This window comes from Zea mays, chromosome 2 (assembly GCF_902167145.1).
Source record: "Zea mays cultivar B73 chromosome 2, Zm-B73-REFERENCE-NAM-5.0, whole genome shotgun sequence".
NCBI classification, from domain to species: Eukaryota; Viridiplantae; Streptophyta; class Magnoliopsida; order Poales; family Poaceae; genus Zea; species Zea mays.
This window is the reverse complement of record NC_050097.1, coordinates 2,825,269-2,845,277: the sequence shown is the minus strand read 5'-3', so window position 1 is coordinate 2,845,277 and position 20,009 is coordinate 2,825,269. Positions and strand designations below refer to the sequence as shown.

At 43.8% G+C, this 20,009-nt stretch overlaps 4 protein-coding genes and 1 non-coding gene across 19 annotated transcripts; 2 read left to right on the top strand and 3 right to left on the bottom strand.

Annotated features, from left to right (window-relative positions):
- Window positions 1-407: 407 nt before the first annotated feature.
- Window positions 408-3,872, bottom strand: LOC100283896 (cysteine protease 1). Of its 2 annotated transcripts, none has more exons than NM_001370560.1 (5): window positions 3,252-3,852; window positions 1,698-1,936; window positions 1,475-1,615; window positions 926-1,387; window positions 408-657 (listed from the first exon to the last, which is right to left on the bottom strand). In NM_001370560.1, exons 1-5 carry the CDS (start codon window positions 3,739-3,741, stop codon window positions 592-594), a joined length of 1,398 nt encoding a protein of 465 aa, NP_001357489.1. In that variant the 5' UTR covers window positions 3,742-3,852; the 3' UTR covers window positions 408-591. The 2 variants fall into 2 exon arrangements, with proteins under 2 accessions (NP_001357489.1, XP_008668054.1); XM_008669832.4 differs by lacking the exon at window positions 408-657 and adding an exon at window positions 710-766 and having other exon boundaries at window positions 3,252-3,872.
- A 1,174-nt stretch (window positions 3,873-5,046) lies between these two features.
- On the bottom strand, window positions 5,047-7,008 carry LOC542338 (acidic ribosomal protein P2a-3). The gene is made up of 4 exons (NM_001305861.1): window positions 6,881-7,008; window positions 6,316-6,404; window positions 5,560-5,786; window positions 5,047-5,324 (listed from the first exon to the last, which is right to left on the bottom strand). Exons 2-4 carry the CDS (start codon window positions 6,401-6,403, stop codon window positions 5,298-5,300), a joined length of 342 nt encoding a protein of 113 aa, NP_001292790.1. The 5' UTR covers window position 6,404; window positions 6,881-7,008; the 3' UTR covers window positions 5,047-5,297.
- LOC100272345 (uncharacterized) lies at window positions 6,836-13,462 on the top strand. 10 transcript variants are annotated; one of them, XM_020547490.2, is made up of 13 exons: window positions 6,836-7,235; window positions 7,454-7,852; window positions 8,212-8,289; window positions 9,379-9,536; window positions 10,113-10,176; window positions 10,304-10,371; window positions 10,612-10,867; window positions 11,666-11,806; window positions 11,903-12,009; window positions 12,083-12,136; window positions 12,280-12,363; window positions 12,662-12,825; window positions 13,060-13,462. In XM_020547490.2, exons 2-13 carry the CDS (start codon window positions 7,513-7,515, stop codon window positions 13,202-13,204), a joined length of 1,659 nt encoding a protein of 552 aa, XP_020403079.1. In that variant the 5' UTR covers window positions 6,836-7,235; window positions 7,454-7,512; the 3' UTR covers window positions 13,205-13,462. The 10 variants fall into 10 exon arrangements, with proteins under 10 accessions (XP_020403079.1, XP_008667408.1, XP_008667409.1 ...); XM_008669186.3 differs by having other exon boundaries at window positions 7,056-7,235; window positions 7,461-7,852; window positions 10,295-10,371; window positions 13,060-13,422; XM_008669187.2 differs by having other exon boundaries at window positions 7,072-7,235; window positions 10,295-10,371; window positions 13,060-13,422.
- Window positions 13,463-14,052: 590 nt separating this feature from the next.
- LOC111590991 (U5 spliceosomal RNA) lies at window positions 14,053-14,169 on the top strand. The gene has a single exon (XR_004856757.1). It is a non-coding gene; the product is annotated as a U5 spliceosomal RNA (small nuclear RNA).
- Window positions 14,170-14,643: 474 nt separating this feature from the next.
- LOC103645785 (OVARIAN TUMOR DOMAIN-containing deubiquitinating enzyme 7) lies at window positions 14,644-19,803 on the bottom strand. 5 transcript variants are annotated; one of them, XR_004856054.1, is made up of 12 exons: window positions 19,471-19,732; window positions 19,260-19,366; window positions 18,954-19,029; window positions 18,640-18,789; window positions 18,375-18,439; window positions 18,215-18,299; window positions 17,931-18,080; window positions 17,702-17,819; window positions 17,568-17,628; window positions 16,816-16,940; window positions 16,614-16,714; window positions 16,116-16,421 (listed from the first exon to the last, which is right to left on the bottom strand). XR_004856054.1 is itself a non-coding variant. In XM_008670496.4 (11 exons), exons 1-11 carry the CDS (start codon window positions 19,534-19,536, stop codon window positions 16,295-16,297), a joined length of 1,170 nt encoding a protein of 389 aa, XP_008668718.1. In that variant the 5' UTR covers window positions 19,537-19,803; the 3' UTR covers window positions 14,644-16,294. The 5 variants fall into 5 exon arrangements, 4 of the variants coding, with proteins under 4 accessions (XP_008668718.1, XP_020403655.1, XP_008668719.1 ...); XM_008670496.4 differs by lacking the exon at window positions 17,568-17,628 and having other exon boundaries at window positions 14,644-16,421; window positions 19,471-19,803; XM_020548066.3 differs by lacking the exon at window positions 17,568-17,628 and having other exon boundaries at window positions 14,644-16,442.
- Between the last annotated feature and the right edge of the window lie 206 nt (window positions 19,804-20,009).

Here is a 20,009-nt window from a genome sequence, read left to right as displayed (position 1 = left end):
GCTTTATGCTGATGGGGGTTACCAGCTGAGAATTAGGAGCCTTGAGGGTACCCCTAATTATGGTCCCCGACAGGCCTCGACCTCGGCTCAAACCCGGCCCAATATATCGGGTCGTACCAACCCGGCACTAAAATATTTCATGTCGTGTCATGCCTGGGTCGTGCTTTTTTTTTCGTGCTTCGGGCCGGTCCATCAGACTCGGTCCAAATGTACACAAGTATCCCTTAATAAGATATACTCTTACTTTTTTTATTTGTCACATTTTAGGCTCTCTTTGGAACAAAGAAAAAATCCCTGAATCCTATGTTTTTTGAACTAATTCCTGTAAAATTTCTATATCATTTCTATGAAATTCCTACATTTCAAAGGAGCCCTGTTCAAAAAAAAAAATTAGCGGGCAATAAAAATTCGAGAACAAAGATAGTAGAAATTATAGCTTGATATTTACAACGGATTCATGGGACGCCAAGTAATACTTAGATACAATATAATGTTATCTATGAAAGCTTGTATCAGGACGCAGAGTCTGAAAAGCTCCGGGCGGTGGTCCCATTCCTCTCCAGATCGATGATCCCTGATGTCTGGACGAGCTCATGCGCTGTTCAGCTTGGCGAGGGTGCGCTTCAAGGCCTTCACGCTCAGCGGGCTGTTCTTGCTCTGCTCGATTTTTTTATATAAAAAAACAAATAGAGGGTTTAGTATGCATCCGCATGTTATTTTATGGCTAGATCATGACGAACACAAACAAAATTGGGCTGTTCTTGCTCTTCTCAATTTAAACAAGGAGTAATTTAAATGTAACAGCCTGCTATTATGGTTAAATCAACCGTGATAAACACAAATAACGCGCAAACAGCATGCTATACCTACAACTCCAAGTGTAGTTACTGCCGTGAAAACATTAATTAAGGAGCAAAGACTTTACCACCGAGCAAGTTCCGGCTCTGACGTTGCACACAGGGTAACCCGGCGGGCAACAGCTGGCGTGGTCCTTGCAGCAGGTGGCACCTTCCATCGGACAGCAACCCCAGACCAAGCAGACGTTCCTGAAACCAAACGCACAGCAGCAGGTGCTGCCCGCTGCGCAGGAGAAGTTCTCATCGCAGACATTGTCCGGGGCAACCGGGGGAGGCGGCGGCGTTGGAGGGGTTGGAGACGGCTTGGGAGGGTTTGCGCCCTTCTTGGTAGGGTAGGATGCCATCATAGCAATCCCGCACTTCCCAGTGGTGGCATTGACGTTCCTCTCCATACGGATGTAACCATCCTCGCCCCACTTTGCACCCCAAGAGTTGCGGACAATCCAGTAGTCCTTCCCATTTTCGGTGCCGTAGCCGACAGCGACGACACCGTGGTCAAGATTCGTGGTGCAAGTTCCAGTAAAGACACCCTAAATGAAAACCGAAAGACGAGTGTAAGAACAGCAGCCAAACCTTGCTGGGCCATAGCATATGCTGCTAACTGCAGCAGGTTTTACCGCTTTGTACAGCTGGAACTCCCGGCCACCAGCCTCAATGGCAACGCTGACGGGCTGGTGAGCAACTGCCTTCTGCAATGATTTCTCGTCGTTTTCAGGCACATCTTCAAAGCCATCGATGCTCACAACCTTGGCATTTTCCTGCAGTGACCAATGCATAAATCTGAAGGTGAGTTTACCAGCGACAGCATCAGAGGAAGGAGGGTTAGACAATGTAATGTACCCTGTTGATGTCACACTTCCCATCCACAGCTTTGTAAGGGTAGTCTCCTTCAGTATCAATGCCCCCGTTCTTTATGATAAAATCAAATGCGGCATCCATAAGCCCACCATTGCAGCCGCTGTTCCCTCCATCAGTCGAGCACTCTACAAGCTCCTGCTCGGACAAGGTCACCATCTCACCAGTAACAATTTGGTTAACGCTTTCTACTGAGCTTACTGCAGAGAAAGCCCAGCAACTTCCTGCATATCATAATTCAACAATAACAAATTCTGAACAACAGAAATAGATAGACTGCATAAGCTACAATAGTACTGACTTTATACATATGAAGAGTGTGCAGCCAGATCCTCATATTAACGCTACCAGGATAACATAGATAAACTGTGACATTTAATCAGATAATTTGTTTTACAGTGTTCGCCTTCTTGAATCCATGTGGCCAATTTTTACAAGCAACCATAGGTGTTCTAATTCTTGCAAGAGACAAAATCCTAGGAGGTCTCACCCAGCAAGGTATTATACGAGAACCACAGGCTCAATGGAGACAAAAAATATTGTAGAAGCGGATTAAAGCCAAGCAAACAGTCAACACTACAAAGCAGTACTTCCCAAGTACAGCAGTGCCAACAGAACATGTTGTGTAACTGTAAGCCTGTTCATATATGACATGGCATGTGAGAGCCCAAAGAATCCCAAAATAGTTCTGTAAAGTTTTGTTAGCGTATCCCTTAAAAAAGAAGGCCTGACCGGCAGAAACAACTAACAGCAGCTTCGATGGAAAGACCACAACAGAAACAATCATAAAAGAGTAGTCTTACACCAGAAAAAGCGGTTTGGAAGATAGTTAAACTGTAACCCTAAAAATAGGGAAGGCACAGCAGGCCGGACAAAGTCCAAGAAACCGTGGGGCTCGTTCCGTCTAAATTCCACGCAGCAGGACTCATGGCCCTTACTTCGTCCAGAAGAAAAGAACCAAGAAATAACCCCCTTCTGTACGGTTCATCTAAACCGTAACCCGTCGGGGAAACAATACCCATGCAGAAAGGTGGCCAGCTACTTCAGTGTTAATCATCAAATTTCAAACAAACAATTGTGTGTAGATTATATCTCATGAATGTTAATCATCTATTCCAAACAAACAATTATGCTTAGATTAAATCTCATGAATGTTAATCATCAAATTCCAAACAAACAATTGTGTGTTTATTAAACCTCATCGTTGTTAATCATCAAATTACAAACAACAATTGTGTGTAGATTAAATCTCATAAGTTCACAGAGGGGGGAAGATCCAACTTCACCACAGATTTTCAGACCTACTACCTGTTGTGATAGAAAAAAAATCCGCAAAGAAATAGCTCAAGCATCAAACATTTACGAAGTTAAAAGGCCAGGCATATCGAACCCTAAAGACCTAATGCAAAACCGGCCCGTTCAGAACTTCACATCCAAAGTTAGCGTCAACAAACTGAGGAACCGCATCTGTTCTGTTCGATAGAACTAATTGATCGACACAAGTTAATAAGCCGAAAGAAAAGGGTCCAGGTTCCTCACCGCACTGCCCCTGGTTCTTGACGGGCGCAACGGCGCCCTTCTCCCTCCAGTCGACGCTCTCCGGCAGCTCCTCGGCGCCACCGCCGTGGCGGTACCTCTCCCCCACGGCGGTTCCCCTTCTCCGGGAGGCGGGGATCCTGGCGCCGAGGTACGCGGCGCGGAACTCGTCGTTGGTGAGGTCGGCGAACTGGTTCATGCCGAGGCGGAAGCCGTGCTCCGCGGCGCGCTCGTTGTGCGCGTCGACGAAGCGGAGGTTGTCCCAGAACACGCGGAAGCGGCGGTCGCGCTCGCCGAGCGCGTTGTAGGCGCGGCCGTGCTCGGCGAGCCAGAGCTCGTACAGCGTCCGGGCCTCCGGCTCCGTCCGCTCCAGCCCGCGCGCGGCGTGCTCCTCGTTGTAGGAGATGATGGACATTCTGCCGCCGGGCGCCGCGGCGTTGGCGGCACCGACGACGGCGAGGAGGAGGAGCAGGAGCAGGCCCAGGGCAGCCATGACGGCGGGGGTGGACCGGTGGAGGACGTGACGAGACGTGCGTCCCTTTCCTTTCTTCGCCCTGCGCTTTTCCCCACCTCCCTGTTCCTTTCTTTTGGATTCTCTGTTTTTTCGGTTCGGTCGGTGTGTGCTCTCCGGGGCTCGGCACGCCGTTAGATTTATAGGTCCCATACTCCCATGCGATAATAAAGTAGATGAGGGTAGAATCTTAATAGTCTTTACAATTATCATGTTTGTTTAACTTATCTTAACTAGATTATATAATCCAGCTTAAATAAGTTAAAAATTTAGCGAATTATATAATTTAGATGACTAAAATATAATAATCTATAAATCATTAGTTACTTATTTTGGATTATTGTTTGACTTTTTATCCACTAATAATTTATGTAAACAACATCTACATAAACTGGATTATATAGTTCGGATTATATAATCTTGGCAACAAACAAACATGTCGTTAAAGGTGCATAATTATAATTATTTAAAAAGCATCATACTTCTTGTCGGCTCATTTGATCGAAAACCCCTGGTAAGTATATCATTCAATATGATTTCAAAGACTGAGATTTCATAAGAGTAGAGATATGTGTACACGTACACGCGATATCATCTCTTTTTAGTCTGCTGTGCATTTGATTTTTGAGCCGGGCGCGAGGCGGGCCGTTTGCGTGTGGCCAACTCGCCATGCACGCCACACACACGTACACGAACCGGGGGACCGTTTCGATTGCAGCCTCCGACTAGGAGAGGCGTCAACGCTCGGCAACTTCCGCTGCGGGGCAAATCTCCCTACTTGTGGTGTCGTGTCACGGCGCAAGGACGTTTGCTTACCTGGGAAGGAAAATGACGAGAGGTACTGGGCGACGGGGTGACGCACGGGAGTCGGGAGAGACGAGAGACGGACCCCGAGCGGCCGGCCCGCTAGAGCCTAGGCAAGCATGATGAAGCAGGCACACCCAGCCGAACCATGCACACTGCCAGCCCCTCCCCTCCGTGAAGCGTGAAGTCGTGAACCATGCACACACGCCATGTCTCGCCTCGTGCCGTGAACGTGGGAACATGAGAACATGGGCGTGGGCGCGCGGGTCAAACCGAGCCGTGCAACATGCGGGACGCGCACGCGGAGGAGAAATTGGAAGATCACACCTTATTTCTATGTATTTTTAAACTAAATTCTATTTAGATCCATAACAAATCGTGAAGAAAAATATTTGTATCGTGATCCGTGACTCAATCATAAAGCTAAACCAAACTTATTCACTATCAACAGATTCGATGGTACCACGCACGTACGCAAGGATGAACGAGGCGATGTCGACATGTAACAACATAACAGTGAGCAGCCAGGAAACCTGACCAATTCATAACATCTCTGGAGGCAATGTCGACCTACGGCTGAATTACCAAATATAAAGACAGTAGGAGCCTTTCAAACTAGTTTCCAACATAAAACGAGGTTAAAGTCCAAGCAACGACTACGATTTTCCTCTGGTTCCACGACTCAAAAGTCAAAACAAAACAAACTACTCTGATGTGATGACTGCCCACACAGCTCAGTCGAAGAGGCTGAAGCCCATGTCCTGCAAAGGAAACATAAACAACATAGTCAAGTCTCCGAGTTTAGTACTTCGGCAGCAAAGGTAAGAAGGATAAAAAACATAATCGGTTTCATGGTATCAAGATGGAATGCAGCAGGTGAGATGGCAATAGAGCATTGGCAGTGGTATCTCTTGCTCATGAAGATAATATGCTGCTTCTCTGATAGAGAAAAAAAAAATAATCGTTGCAGCCATAATGGGAGAACAATGATCTTACATCGTCGCTCTCTTCCTTCTCCTCCACCTTCTCTTCTTTCTTCGCCTCAGCTGCAGGAGCAGCTCCGCCAGCAGCAGGGCCAGCTGCTGCCACAGCCATACCGCCGCCGCCGCCGCATGGGACTGAAGCAAACTTCTCCCTGCCCGCAGCAATGAGCTCGGTAATGTCCTTACCGCTCAGTTGGGACAGCAGGAGCTCCATCTTTTCATTGTCAACTTCACAGCCAACTGTGACATGCATTAAGTAGGAATGATAAGATCAGATGCTTCTGCTACTTGAGCAGTGTGCCAAGGTACAAGCACAGCAAGAAATTAGTAAATACAGGGCCACTATTGTGATGAATAAACCACCAATGCAAACCAAACCAACTGAACATGTAGTTCACAGCCAACTGTCACATGTATTAAGTAGGAATGATAAGACCAGATGTACTGCTACATGATTCGTGTGAAAAAAGCACAGTAAGAGCAATAAATCAGTAATTACAGGATCACTATTGGGATGAATAAACCACCAATGCAAATCAAACCAGCTGCGTCAAAATATTATTAACATGTAGTTCAACAGACAACCCCCATGAATCCCTACACTCAAGAAGCAGGTATTGCTATTGACAGAATTGAGTCTTTTCCACAAAGCCAGCTAGAGGGTTAATATTTGGTACCCATCCGTTCCAAATTATGAAACTATAATTTGAAATGGAGGGAATAGTAACAAGAGCTGTCAGTTGGATGTGTTGCAGCTGGGTGAAAATACCTGACTCCAGAATGGCCGTCAAGTCCTCAGCAGAGGGGCTGGAGTTCCCAGCAAGGACAGCAAGCAGGTAAGCAGCAACAAACTTCATCCTGCACAAACCACCATTCCAGTTAGTTCCCAATTTTTAGCTACATGACAGCGAGGTGAGGTAAAATGGAAGTTACCGACCCAAGAGCCTAAAGCAAATCAGGCCAATACCTAGGGTGAATGCTAACTACAGAACACTACAAATCAATATACATGCTCAAGTCAAGGGCCAGAGGAAATCTTAACAAGGTCCTCCTCAACTAGAGTCTCTAGAGATCTATATGTCAACAAGAAGCTCAAGACATGTAGGTTCACGAGATTCATTCGATCCCAATATCAGAACTCAGCGCAGAGAAATAGCATCTCATCCAAACAGACACCATACTAGGTCAGTAGCAGGGGTGACATGGGTGATTTTTGCCAAAAAAAAAAATAATCGTAGTTAATAGGCATCAATCAAATAGCTAAAAAGCTCGAGATTAGAGTTTGGGACCTCGGTTTCGCACAGCAGACACGAAAAAGGACGGAGTGGGAATACCTGGTGGGTGACTAGGCGCTCTTCGCCGGCGAAGGCCTTGAGGGACAGAGAGAGCGAGCGCACGGCGGCTGGCACTGAGAAGAGAGGCGGATGCTGGTGGCGGTTAGGATTGCTTCGCAGTGTGCACATATATACATATCCGCTTCGTGGTAATTGGGCCTTTAATGGGCCTTCCTCTTCATCCAGGCTGAGGCACTCGTCTCCCTCCTCGCTTGCGCTCTGTTTCGGTGTTTCCTGTTTCGGTGTTTCCTGTCTCTGGTGGCGACGACTGGGCGGCCGACGCTGCCACCGCCCTACGCCAGGTGACCAGGTCTTTCGTATTCGGGATCTTCGCCGGCGTCGAGCACCCGGCCATGTACGCCCACCCCTTCTCTTCCATCCCCGCTGTTTGGAACCGAGCACCCAAACCCAGTATTCGGATCTGGTCTGAATGATCCAATTTGAAGTGTATTATGCCTGTAAACCATTTCTCGTTTTTTCCTTTGCAAAAAAGTATTGGATGTACATGTGTACACTCATGTCCTTTACTAGGTCGCTGATGGATTTCCTGGATTATTCTCTTTCTGATGCAAGAATGCAGTGGCGGAAATTTGATGAGTTAGAGCTTATTACTGGTCTGATACTCCTATACGATGTCACTGAAACTTCCAATTCCGCAAGGGCTTTCCTTCTTAAGAAGTGTTGGATGGTTTGAGGACCGGAAGGTTGATTCAGCAGCCAAACAGCAGTTATCCCCAACGTTGAAACTCCAGACAGATAAGGAGACGTACAGACCTGGTGATTCAGTCACTGTGACTATCGAAATCTGTAGCCCAGCTAGTTTGAAGGATGATGTTGGGCAGGCAGTGTCAGGCGAGGATGCCCCCTCGCTGTTGTTAGATGTGCTATCATTTGAACTTAAAGGGATTGAGAAGCTGGATACTCAATGGTTCTCTGTTCCTAAGCCCTTACCAGGGTCTAAACAAAGGCGAGGTGACACTCTAATTATCATGTCATTAAGTAAATGAATCATTCTCCTAGCAATCTTTACTTATATATAACAATGCCTTCTCTCATCTGTCATAAGTAATTCATATGTTGGTGATCTTTTTGCATGTTTGATCTGCATGTGCTAGTCCTCCTAGCCTAATGTTCGTCATTTATGCCTGTTTTTTTATTCAGTGCATGTTTGCAGAACTGATTTTTTATCTTGTTCTTTGTATTTCATGGTTGGTCATTTGTGCTTTTGTCCCTTAAGTTACCCAAGTCTGTTTATTGTTACATGAAACTAATTGATTATATCTTTTTTTTAGTTTTCTCACATTCCTCCTATGTACTGTGATTCGAACCAGGTGAACATATGTTTCTGGATTGTTCGGCACCATCACTGGTCTCTAAAGTAATAATTGGTGCAGGGCGAACAAAAACGTGTAAGTAATGCCTTGTTTAATTGTTCCTTCTGTTCAATAGTGCACTTTTAAGTCTGATAATGTTATATTCTATATTGCTTGAAACATATGCTGGCATGCTTTCTGAGATCCTGCTGCCCTAATAAATTATTTTATGCTCCCTCTATTCGAAATTATAAGATGTTTTGGCATTTTTAAATTAATATATTTTGCTACGTACATAGATGTACACTATGTCTAGAGCATAGTAAAAGTAATGTATCTAAAAAAGCCAAAACGTCCTATAATTTGGATCAGAGGGAGTACTTCACTACTTCTTCTGCTAATTATTTAGATAGCGTTTGTTATTCCTCATTGGTCCATCTTTTAACATGAACTGGAGATATTTATTTTCCATCAGACCTTCATGTACACCATCAAGAGCATGTGAGTCTGAGATTTCTATTTGTGAAGCTAAATGCTGTTCTTTCCTGCATCTGTGTGGGGTCCCCTTTGGAACACAAGAATTTCAGGAATCGTACAGGATTTTCACAGGAATCAGTCCATTTTCACTAAAAACGCAGGAATTGGGGGGGGGGGGGGGTCCTGCATTCCAAATGGGACCAAATGTGCAATGTCCATCACTGAGATGTGGCTGTACCATGGACGGGTGTTTGGCACATGCATGTTTATCGAACTGTTGTTGATTGTTTGCTTCCTCTTGGCATGGTATCTTAAGTGGACTGTGTATAGTTGCTTTCTCTTTCCATTTTAGGTTCTCTTCGGGATGTAGGAAAAATTCCTTTTCCAATGTTTTTCCTACGTAAATGAACTGATTCTTTTGAAATTCCTATACAATTCTTGTGGGATTCCTGTGTTCCAGTGGGCCTTCATGCTAAATTGCCAGTGTTATTAATGATAAAGACCTGAAGCATTGGCCTATCTATTTTTACATATCCCTTGCTTTTAGGCCTTAAAATATGTTCTTTTTTCCCTTTAGTTCATCAGTTGGCATTTTACTTCTGTGTGTATCTGATGTATATAGTTCTTTCATACTTTCTGATCAGTGACTGGATTTCATCACCCACACTTTGTAAATAACTTTAACTCTGCTAAAACCATCTTATGCAGACATTGCACGTGTGGAGCTCCCAAAGACTTTGCCGCCATCTTATAGGGGCATCAGTATCCGCTATTTTTATTATGTTAGGACCACATTATTTGGAAGGCCAGTTATGTTGGGTAATGGAGACCAATATAAAGGTCTTGTGAATAATGCAATTCATCTGGTGAGTGGGGAGCTTGTTTTTCTGCTTTCAATTGTGATGGAAATGATACTTATGAAATATGCATGCTGCATGCTAAAAATATGGATTTGCTGGCACGATGACTAGCATTTAGCAAATTGTATTACTCTCTTATAGATTATTTGAGCTTGTAACTTGCATAGAAGGGCTTGTCAAGACCACTCGTTCAAGATCAGTGAGGACCTGAAATTTTATCATGGATAGAAAAATAAGAAATGTCATTCAACGCAAAATGTGAGATAGAGTAAGGGACTAAGGGGGCGTTTGGTTCCCTTCTCCTAGCCTAGCCCAAACTGTGCATGCAGTCCTGCGCTGGCCAGGCCTAGCACATGCAGCGTCCTTTTGTTTGTTTGCCCAATGCCCACACCCAGACAGCCAGGCCATATGCGGAGCCTGTTTGGTTGCCCACACCCAGCCATCAGCCAACACGTTTTGTCCACACTCTTGTTTCTTGCATCATTCAACACTACTGAATGGGTTATCTGTCTATCCAAGTTTATGTAATAAATTTAAGTACCAATTTCAGATTAACCGACCCAACTCACTTGTATTCTGCAGGAAGCTAGAGTCCCATTGCAGATACGTGTTTCCCAGAAAAGCAGCAGCCTACTAAATGAAGAAGGTTAGTTAGTATGCTATAAGATGCTTGCATGTAAAGTATTATAATGTTAACGACCATTGGTTCTAAATGAATATTGTCAATTGAGCTATTTGGGTATTGACTAGATTGACTTAATCAGATGTTTTAGGGAATCTGCCTTTTTCGGTGGATCAACCGAGCATATTTTGGAAGGGAAAAGATGAAGATTCAGAATGGGTTGGTGCATTTTCCTTTAAAGGATCTCAAATTTCATTACTATATTGTCGTACACATTCTGCTGCATGGGTTGGCAAAATGTTTTTTATTCATCATTTTGACAAAATGTTCATATGGACTGGAGCAGTTTTTCATTAAAAGGCAATAAGGCATTTTGCATTTAGATGTAGACATTAGATTAACTAAATCATATCTCAAAAATACACTTTTCCGTAATTGATTGCTCTTACTCTATTGCAGAGCAAAGCAAATGATAATGTTGATCTAGAAGAAGGATATGATAGTTCTAAAGATGAAGTTTCATCTGTTTCCTCATACAATCCTTCAAAAGCACATCCTGAATTCTCCCTAAGGAGCTCGTTGTCAATGCATTCTCTGTCATCACGGCTCTCCACGAGTGAGCTATTTTACAATCAAGTGGAACGACCTAATTTCCCATCATACAATCCAATTCCTCGATTGTCAGTGTCAGAGATTTCAGATGATCATGACGGAGGTAAAGAACTGAAGCTTATAGTTGGATACTTTGATTTGAGATGCTTTAGAATTTGGTATTCAACTCATAAGGGAAACGAAGGAGAGGGAGCATTGTGAACTTGATATCTCTCTCTATGTGTTTTGCTTTCCTGAAGGTTAATGATGTTGAAAATTTTCTTCTTATGCCTTGTTTTTTTGAATGTGGATAGTGTTACCAGCTATCCCTTTTCTATTAGTATATGCAAACATGCAAAGTTTTCCGTCTCGGCTTCTTTTGTGATTAATGTTTCTATTAGTATATGCAAACCTGTAAAGTTTTAGAGAACATATCTGGTGCACATATTAAATTATCGCCGTTCATCTCAAATCTAACATCTCTGGTTGCTTGTTATATTTTACAAATAACACCTTCAACCACAACACTTCACCACTTCACCACTTCAGAATTCAGATGATGTTCTTTGCAAAATATACAGAGCAACTAGAGACGTTAGATCTGAGATGGACGGTGATGATTTAATATGTGTACCATGTGCACTATATATACTCAGTTTTATCCCAGCTTTTGTTGAGTGCTCCTTTCGCAAATTTGAACATGTTTTTTATGACAAAAAATGTCATGTTAGCGGTGCATCATCCTTTACTGCAAATCTGGAAGCAGATGTATTACTACTATTACTTCTAACATGTGACAATATGACATGTACATTGTTCTTTCTCAGAAGGGGGGAGACAGCACAACTCTCACGCATATGTTTTTAAAAATATTATATTCACTTACATGGAGAGTGTTTAACTAAATAACTGGCACAAACAGGTTTAGTGGCATCTCAAAGGAAACTAAACATTTTGCTACCAGACCATACATCGAATGGGCAAAGGGTTTCTCCAGATTCTGATCACTCAAAAGATGATGCTGGACTCCCCCTTACGCCAAAAAATGTTGATCCAGCTGGATGTAAGCCATCATTTCCTGTTCTATATGTGTCTATTTCACCAGTCTACTTCATTGTTATCATTAACCTCCTTTTTTTTGTTTCTTGTTTACTTGCAGCTGAAGGCTTTACGACAGGAAGATCTTATAATATAAGAATTGATGACCAAGTTTTGCTTCGGTTTTCACCAAAGAATTCTGACTCAACCTATTACTTTGGTGATATGGTACTCAAATTTGTTTTATTACAGTTTTTGCTGTGTTTTGATAGAGTTGGTTACCTCAGTTCTATGGTTGCAGATTGGTGGAGCACTTACCTTCTTTCACGGAACTGGAAAACGGAGGTGCCTCGAGGTAAAGGGTTAAGCTTGTAAATTTGTGTGGAATGGTATTTGTGGAGGAAGGCTTGTCTCGGTTTATCCTTTCCCCTGACCCCATTCATGTGGCAGCCTTCTGCATTGGGTCTACCTTTTTTATAGTAGGTTGGTAATTCGCAGGTATCTATAGCCCTGGAAACATCTGAAACAATTAATCCTCGCGCATTACATCCTTCAAGAAGGGGCTCACCAACAATAACCAAGGTATATTTTCATGCATTTAGGATTTAGTTTAAAGTTTGAACTAAATCTTAATGATTTAGATCCTTTGCTACACAAACCAGCCCCTTTTTTGTGTTTTCTCACATCAGGGTAATTATCTTTTTGGCTTGAGTAATTATTTAGCTTGGAATTTCTTAACCATTGTTAAAATTCCAGCAATATCAGATGCCACTTAGCTTCTACGAAACAACCGCCATTTTATGCCAACCTTTTTACTGTTAACTTCATTAGTTGGTTATAATGGTTCACCTTTTTTTTTCTTTTTGGACTTCATGTGCAGCTACACAGTGAACATCATGAGGTTGTTGCGGATCTTCACCAGACAAGCTTTCTGTTTTCCATTCCCATTGATGGCCCTATGTCTTTTTGTACCTCAAAGGTCACTGTACAGTGGTCTCTTCGATTTGAGTTCTTCACAACTCCGGAAGGAACAGACCCAGCTAGGTATGTCAGTGTTAACTGTTTTGTGTGCTGGGACTGTGTATTGTCCTTCATATCTTTGCTATTATTTTGATAACGGTGTGTAGCTACTATTATAGCTAGTGAGAACTATTTACTTGTTTTGACTTGAGCGATCTTATCGAGTATATCATCTGGTGCTTGGAGTGTGCGAATATATTCCTAGCCTGCTGCTGATAGTTTTGAGTACATAATCCTGGCTTTTTCTCCCTTTTCCAGGTACGAGCACCCACTCCTTGTTGATAAAAGAGAGAAGGGTGAATGGGTGCTCCCGGTAACTGTTTACACACCTCCATTGCGCAGACGAGCTACTCATGAGAGGAATGGTAGATCTGTCTCACCTGGAAATATCTTCAACTCTTGAAGTGCACTGTTGCCGAAGTATAGTTACTTTCAGCTGGAAAGGATTTACAGACTATTCTGACTGGTACAATTGCATCAAAAGGATTTTCTCGCTGTAAATTGTTATAGGATTTGCAATGCGATGTCTATTTTTTTAATAGAGAACAAATGGAGTGAAATACTTGACTTGCACCAAATGGATTTATTGGACCATTTGTTTCATCGATTTGTATCCCATGAGAGATGCATCCTGGCCAAAATTTGGTGTTCAGTGCATTCATTATTTAGCTTATAGTTGACCTTGACCAAAGTATGAGAGCTTACCACGACGCAACCATTTGGTTCTCTCGAATAGTACACACCATTTTCTTTGTCGATGCGGATGCCGATGGTTGTCGCTGTATGATTACGCTCATACAGTGATGTGATACTGTTAGGGCGGGATCTTTCTTTACTTTATTTGCGAGCGAGCAATGCATATCATAGTCAGATAACATTTTATTTTTCTGCTACGATAAGAAAGACGTGGCTAGAAAACCCTAATAATTTGGTAAACATCGGTACCCCTGTGTTTCTTTCTGACACTAAAAAGAGAAGGGGGAAATAGAGCGGTGATGTTGCAAGCTTGCGGCGTTGGACGAGTGGACTGGAACACTTCCTTTTGTGGGCCTTCGCTTCCTCGCTCTTCGCTCCTTTGTTGGGCCGGACAACAAGCGGCTGTCTGGGCCGCGCACGCAGTCCTCTGGTCCAGTGGGCAACTGCCTCTGGCTGCTTGCTCTTTTCCTTAATCCCAAACCGCTCGATGAAGCTAATACCAGCTGGGGGGCGCTGCTATTTAGGAGAGACTAAGCGCCACCCGTAGATGCACGCAGCTGCGCAGTGGGCACAAAGCGAACTATTCTTTCGCCTTTTACTAAAGAATACCGTGTGCCCGCTGCAACAAGCAGCATACGCCTATTTTTGGAGGGTTCTCTCCTTGTTGAGAAGCCCAACAATTCAAAAGAAAATGTTTATGTACAAAATTAATTCCAATTGTATTTATATAGGTTGTTCTGTTGATTCTTTCAATTGCTTTCGAAATTTTGCTCTAACTTATCGGTCACGTCTATCGTGGAGCTGCCCGGATTATGAATGATACTCAACTAACGTTTCCTTTTATAATAAATATAGGCATTTCAAGATGCCCTTCTCATTTCAAAGCTACATGTAGGGATGAAAACGGTCGGTAAAATACCTCTACCGTTTTCATTTTCATATTTAACTTGCGGATACCTCTACCGTTTTCATTTTCATATTTAACTTGCGGGACGGAAACGAAAACGGGATATATCGGTAACGAAAACGAACGGGATAAATACGGTAATCGAAAACCGATACTATCTGATCGGGTTAAAGCCGAAATCGGACGGGAACCGGTATTTTTGTTCGGTAAAATCACACATGAAAACATATATTCAAAACTTAAAAACAAATATAAAAAATTGTAAACACAAGTCTTAATTAAACATAGATAAAATCCATATAAATCCGGAGCACACATAGTTTAATGTAGCACATAAGTGATAAGTCTTGGGCTCTTGGCTAACATAAGAAGTCATATAAGTCTACTAGCACACATCAACTTGGCCAATCTTATGGCTGAGCCTGAGGGAGGATTATTTCCAACCGGAGGCGTCATCTGAGGAATGGAGTTGTAGCCGGCTAGCCGAAGTGGAGAGCAGAGCCCCTGGACAGCAGGTGTTCAGCAATCAGCAGCCCTGGACAGCACACTGCAGCTTGGTGCGGTACTGCTGTGAGCAACCGTGGAGACAGGGAGACCGCGGATGGCCGGATGGGCGAGCAGTGGAGGTCTGGAGGACCGCGGATGGCGGATGGCGGATGAGCGGACCGCGGATGGGCGAGCAGTGGAGTGGAGGTCTGGAGGACGAGCAGTGGAGGGATGGCGTTCGGCGGATGGGCGGATGGCGGTGTCTGCGTCCGGCGTGCCGCGTCACCGCGTGTGGTGCCTGGTGCGGCCGGCCGGCTGGGAGACAGGGAGAGAGCAGGCGAGAGCGAGACGCGTCGCCGGCGTCGGCGTGCGGCTGGCGGCGTCCGGACTCCGGCGTGGGCGCGTGGCGGCGTGTGAATGTGTGATGCTGTGGTGCGGACGTGCGGCTGGCCGCCTGGGAGAGAGGCAGAGCAGCGCCAGGCGAGACAGGTCGGATCGCTAGGTTTTTCTTACATGGGCTGGGCCTCAGTGATTATGGATGGGAGTTGGAGCTGGCCATATTGCAGTGATCCCGAATTAGAAAATACGGTAACGAAACGGGATCATTCCGATTAAAAACGGGATCCCGATGAAACGGTCGGGAAACTAGCTCTACCGTTTCCGTTTCCGTTTACCGTTTTGTATATCCCATTTCCGTTCCGTTTTCGTTTTTTACCTCGGGTTCGAAATCGATCGGAATAAAACTAACAAAATCAGTTATACGATAACGGTCGGTACGAGATTTTCCCATCCTACTTTCATCCCTAGCTGCATGCACCTGCAGCTAAATCGTTTCAACATCAATTAAATCCGTTCTTATATCCTTAGCTGTCTAGGAGAGTTGCCTGTGCGGCATCAAAATAGCCTTCCTAACGAGTGGATGAACAGAGTGAGAACTCAGAAATGATAAGTGGTCTTAACTCTAGTGATCTAGTCCCTAGTGCTTATAATCTACACAAGAGTTCAGCATTTGGAAGGGCAGATCCACGGATCTCAAGGAGGCTGGGCCTGGGCATCAGTCGTCAGGCCAGGCGACTGGCCTGACGGCTGGGCATCAGTGGCACCAAGATGGGTCCAGTGGAGGCCAACGCGTCACCAGAGGCCATTCGACAGGCTCATCAGCTTACGCGTCAAAACAAGATTTGTTTAGTAAGCATGACACCAATGACACGATTGTGATTCTATACCATCGCAAAACCTGCTAGTTTAGCGACATCATCGCCCCTCCTGTCGTGTGGTGTGGATGAATTACACGTCGGTCCCTCAGTCAGCACGCAGCAGATCTGCTGCGTTCGCTTCAACTAAGCATGAGATGATAAGCCACAGGTGGATGAAAAGCAGGGCTGGCGTATCTGCTGCTTGTGTTCAGATGCAAAGAGCTCCTAGGTCTGGCACAATTGCAGACTCCTTGGCCTTGGCAGCTGCTGCTTCCGCTTGCTCTTTCTTCTTCTGCTTCTTTCCTCTCTGGCCTTTCCCTTGCCCGCCCTTGGCCCTGATGGATGGGTTTCACCAACTAATTAAAAACCAAGGTGCTATCAATAGAAATAACAACTGTGACCAACTAATGTGTTATGTTGAAGTTTTTTTTATTATTATTCAGAGAACATATTGCCTACCAGTAGAACATCTCCGATTCTCTGGGGAGGGGGATAATATCAGGTATGGCACATATGATTATTATTACCTTGGAGGCTCTCTTGATGATGATGCTGTGGCTAGACTACAAGACGCCTTGTGCTTCCTTGCAGATCCACAAGAGCAACAACCATTGGTTTTGGACTTCTCCTGCATGAGAACAAGAATAGATATTGCCCATTTGTTCCTTTCAGGACAAATAAATCCACAATACATATCATTATTGGCATGATCATCCACGTGACAGTTACCTTCTTAGAATGCACAGCGTTTGAATGCTTTGGTTTCTCGACAGTTTCATCTTCGTTGGAACAATTTGCTTCATCCTTGTGCTCGATCATGTTATTATCCTCTTGCCTCTTGGTAGGTTCATCTCCTATGAAATAATAATAAGCTTTGGCCATACAGATAAAAAAAAACATGTACTCTGACCATTTTCGACCAAAAAATGTACAGAAAAGGAATCAAGTCCTGGTCATTTTAAAGAGCTGAATCTTAATCAACAAGGATTTAAAAATCAAACAGAATCCAAAATTGTCAATGCCCTCACTTTCCTAAACATCTAGACATACTTCCCCAAATCAGTCTAACAGCAACTAGAAGAAATATACTTCAAAATGTTTTCTCTGAGATCGACAGAAGTTCCATATAATCAGAAATCTATTGTCCATTGGGCACAACAGAAATAGCCCAGCAACAAAACCAAGCTTATCAAATATCTGCTCAAGCTTATTCGAAATGATAAACATCATGATGACCAAAGTATAGTAAATCTGTTAATTAATATTCATGAAACCAGAACAGCTTGTATATAGAAACTGAACTACCTACCAATTATACTTTTCCACAAATTCATCGGTGAGTGAGGCATACCCAAGACAGAAAGCAAAGTACATTGTTCGAGATGACTATGTATGTCACTGAATTTCATATGGTAACTAACAGCTGAATGTATGCCAGTGATAACAAAAATGCCCTTGAATCATACACAGAGAGCTCTCACCATACTCTGTACAACCAAGGAATTTTCTTGCTCCAACATCCATATTTTAGCAAAAACGCTACTGGAACAAAGATCATACTCAGAAAAACAACATTCACAGAGCCTCAGAAGTCAAGATAGTTTGGCACACTCACCGTTAAATGCATGGTTTATATAAAGGTCTACCTCCGCATCATCAGTACTGACTGCAAGTCGCTCCGCTATCAGGTACTCAATAGCAGCATCAACATCACCATCCATTTCTCCGAGAACCTGTATGATAATAGCAAATTTGACACTAGAAGAAAAATGGCTAATAACAAGAATCTAAATTAAACACACAACTGAACTGCAAAAAAATGTGATCAATCATATAGTTCATACATGCTCAGCTATGGCAATGTCAGAACATCCAGTTCCAGCCATGACCAATTTAACTGATGTGTCGTCATAGGTTGACCTGTGTGAAGATTTCTTCACCTCCTTTGCTTTTGTTTGAGCGTTATTGTTTGTGTTGGATATATTGGAATCAGTCTGTAACTCGATAACAAAAGGAAATAGGCCAAAGTAAGTGGCAGTGTCGTCATTGTTCCCTCAGCTCTATTTTTCAGAGCTTTTCCAGGACACAAACAGAACTGAACCATTTTACAAATCACACAACAAAAAACCTTGATGACAACTGGCATTGCAGGACCTTGACATGGATCTTCTCTCAGCCTGACACTGTTGTAATGCTCACCATGATGATAAGACCTGCATTGGTATAAAATTAGATTTGTGCTACCATCATTCGACTTGTACAAACAGTTAAAGGATACTCTAACTTACAAGTGAACCATGTTAGTAGCTTCACGGCCAGAAAAGTTGTTTATGTACCAACGTGGTGAATTAAGCTGCAAATCAAATAGTAGATCAGAAGCACAGCTGCTAATAATATTTGCAATATGCAGTCAATGATAACCAGAACCACGGAGCATCAACTGTTCTGTTAGCAACATAATCCATACAAGACATGGTGTTCTTAACTGCATGAAGTGTGCTAGTACAAATAAATCAAATAAACAAAAAATCTAGGCTTGCATCGCTAACTCACCATGTGAATGCATATATTTCTTCTTGTCAGCAGAGAAGCGGCTTGCAGCTCCATGTGGCCAGCCCAAGTCCCATCCTTTAGCATAGAGTTGCAATATTCTTCAAACGGAACTTCATCCTCGATAAATGGCTCAAACTCCTCACGGTGTTTCTGCAGATGTGCACAAGAAGGATTAGAAAAGCATAGATAGTCCAATGCCTTCATGGAGCACCAACAATTTTAGCATGTTGAATTAAAATCTAAAGCCCTCCTCTAATTCATGACATCATGAGGACAACTACAGTTCACCAATTACAAAAAGTTATCCCACATACCACAATGTAATCCACAACCATATCTCGGTACTTCATGTGCTCTTCCTCATCGCCCTCAAGCTGGTCACCCATTGCCCTGCATACTACAATGAGTAGTCATATAACTCAAAAGGCGCCCTAGCGTTTTGTTCAAAAACTCTTAAAACGTTTTTTAACACTTCTCTCCTGCTTAAAAATTTGAAAAGGCATAAGCTCCTGAGAATTGCTTTCGGGAAAAACAAAACTCATTTTGTTCAAAATCAAATGTTTCTTCTTCTCATCGACAAGGACATGCACATTAGAAGCCAAAAGAAGCCAGTCCTGAACCTGAAGAAGCAGTTCCCATCTGCCGTGACTTGGACTATCTTCAGCCCAAGGGAGTCCAGCTGCGCCCTGAACTCTGCCATGTCACCCTTCTTCCCGAGCTTCTTATCCTGCGAGAGAACCGAGACCGAGAAAAAGGAAGTTAGACACTCCTTCCCCCGGAGAGGATCCAATCCAAGCGCGGAGGTTGCGGAAATGGAGCGTAGCTAGCTACCGCGTCGCGCTTCGGAAGCTTGCGGAGTTTGGGCGCCGCGGCCGCTTTCTTCTTCTTCTGAACCATCGTGCTGCCTTCCGGTGAACTTCCCTCAACTCCAAATTGCACGGGCGGTGGCCGACGGCGAGGTCTACGGAATTCCGCCGGGTAGAGATCGGACGGGGGGGCAGGAAGAGAGCAGGCTGAGCCTTGACGAGTACGGCTCGGTTACATTGATGGGCTGAACGGGCCAAGTTTCTAGCCCATAACGTTTCCCTGAGCCGTGCGATCCGCCTAATGCTTCGGACTTCGGAGTTATGCACCGTGCTCTCCGCCATTTTTTGTGTTCATCTTGACCGGCCCAATATCGAAGCCACATCACCGCCAAAAGAAAAAACACATTCATCAAACTCAAATGCTTTGGAGACAGATACTCTGGCCAATATTTTTGCAATTTAGCCCATTTTCTGTTTTATTTTCAAAAATATGTTCTTTTCAGTTTCATTTAAAAAATGGATCTATAGGTCGGCGTCATAGCATTGATGCCTAGATCTCGGCCC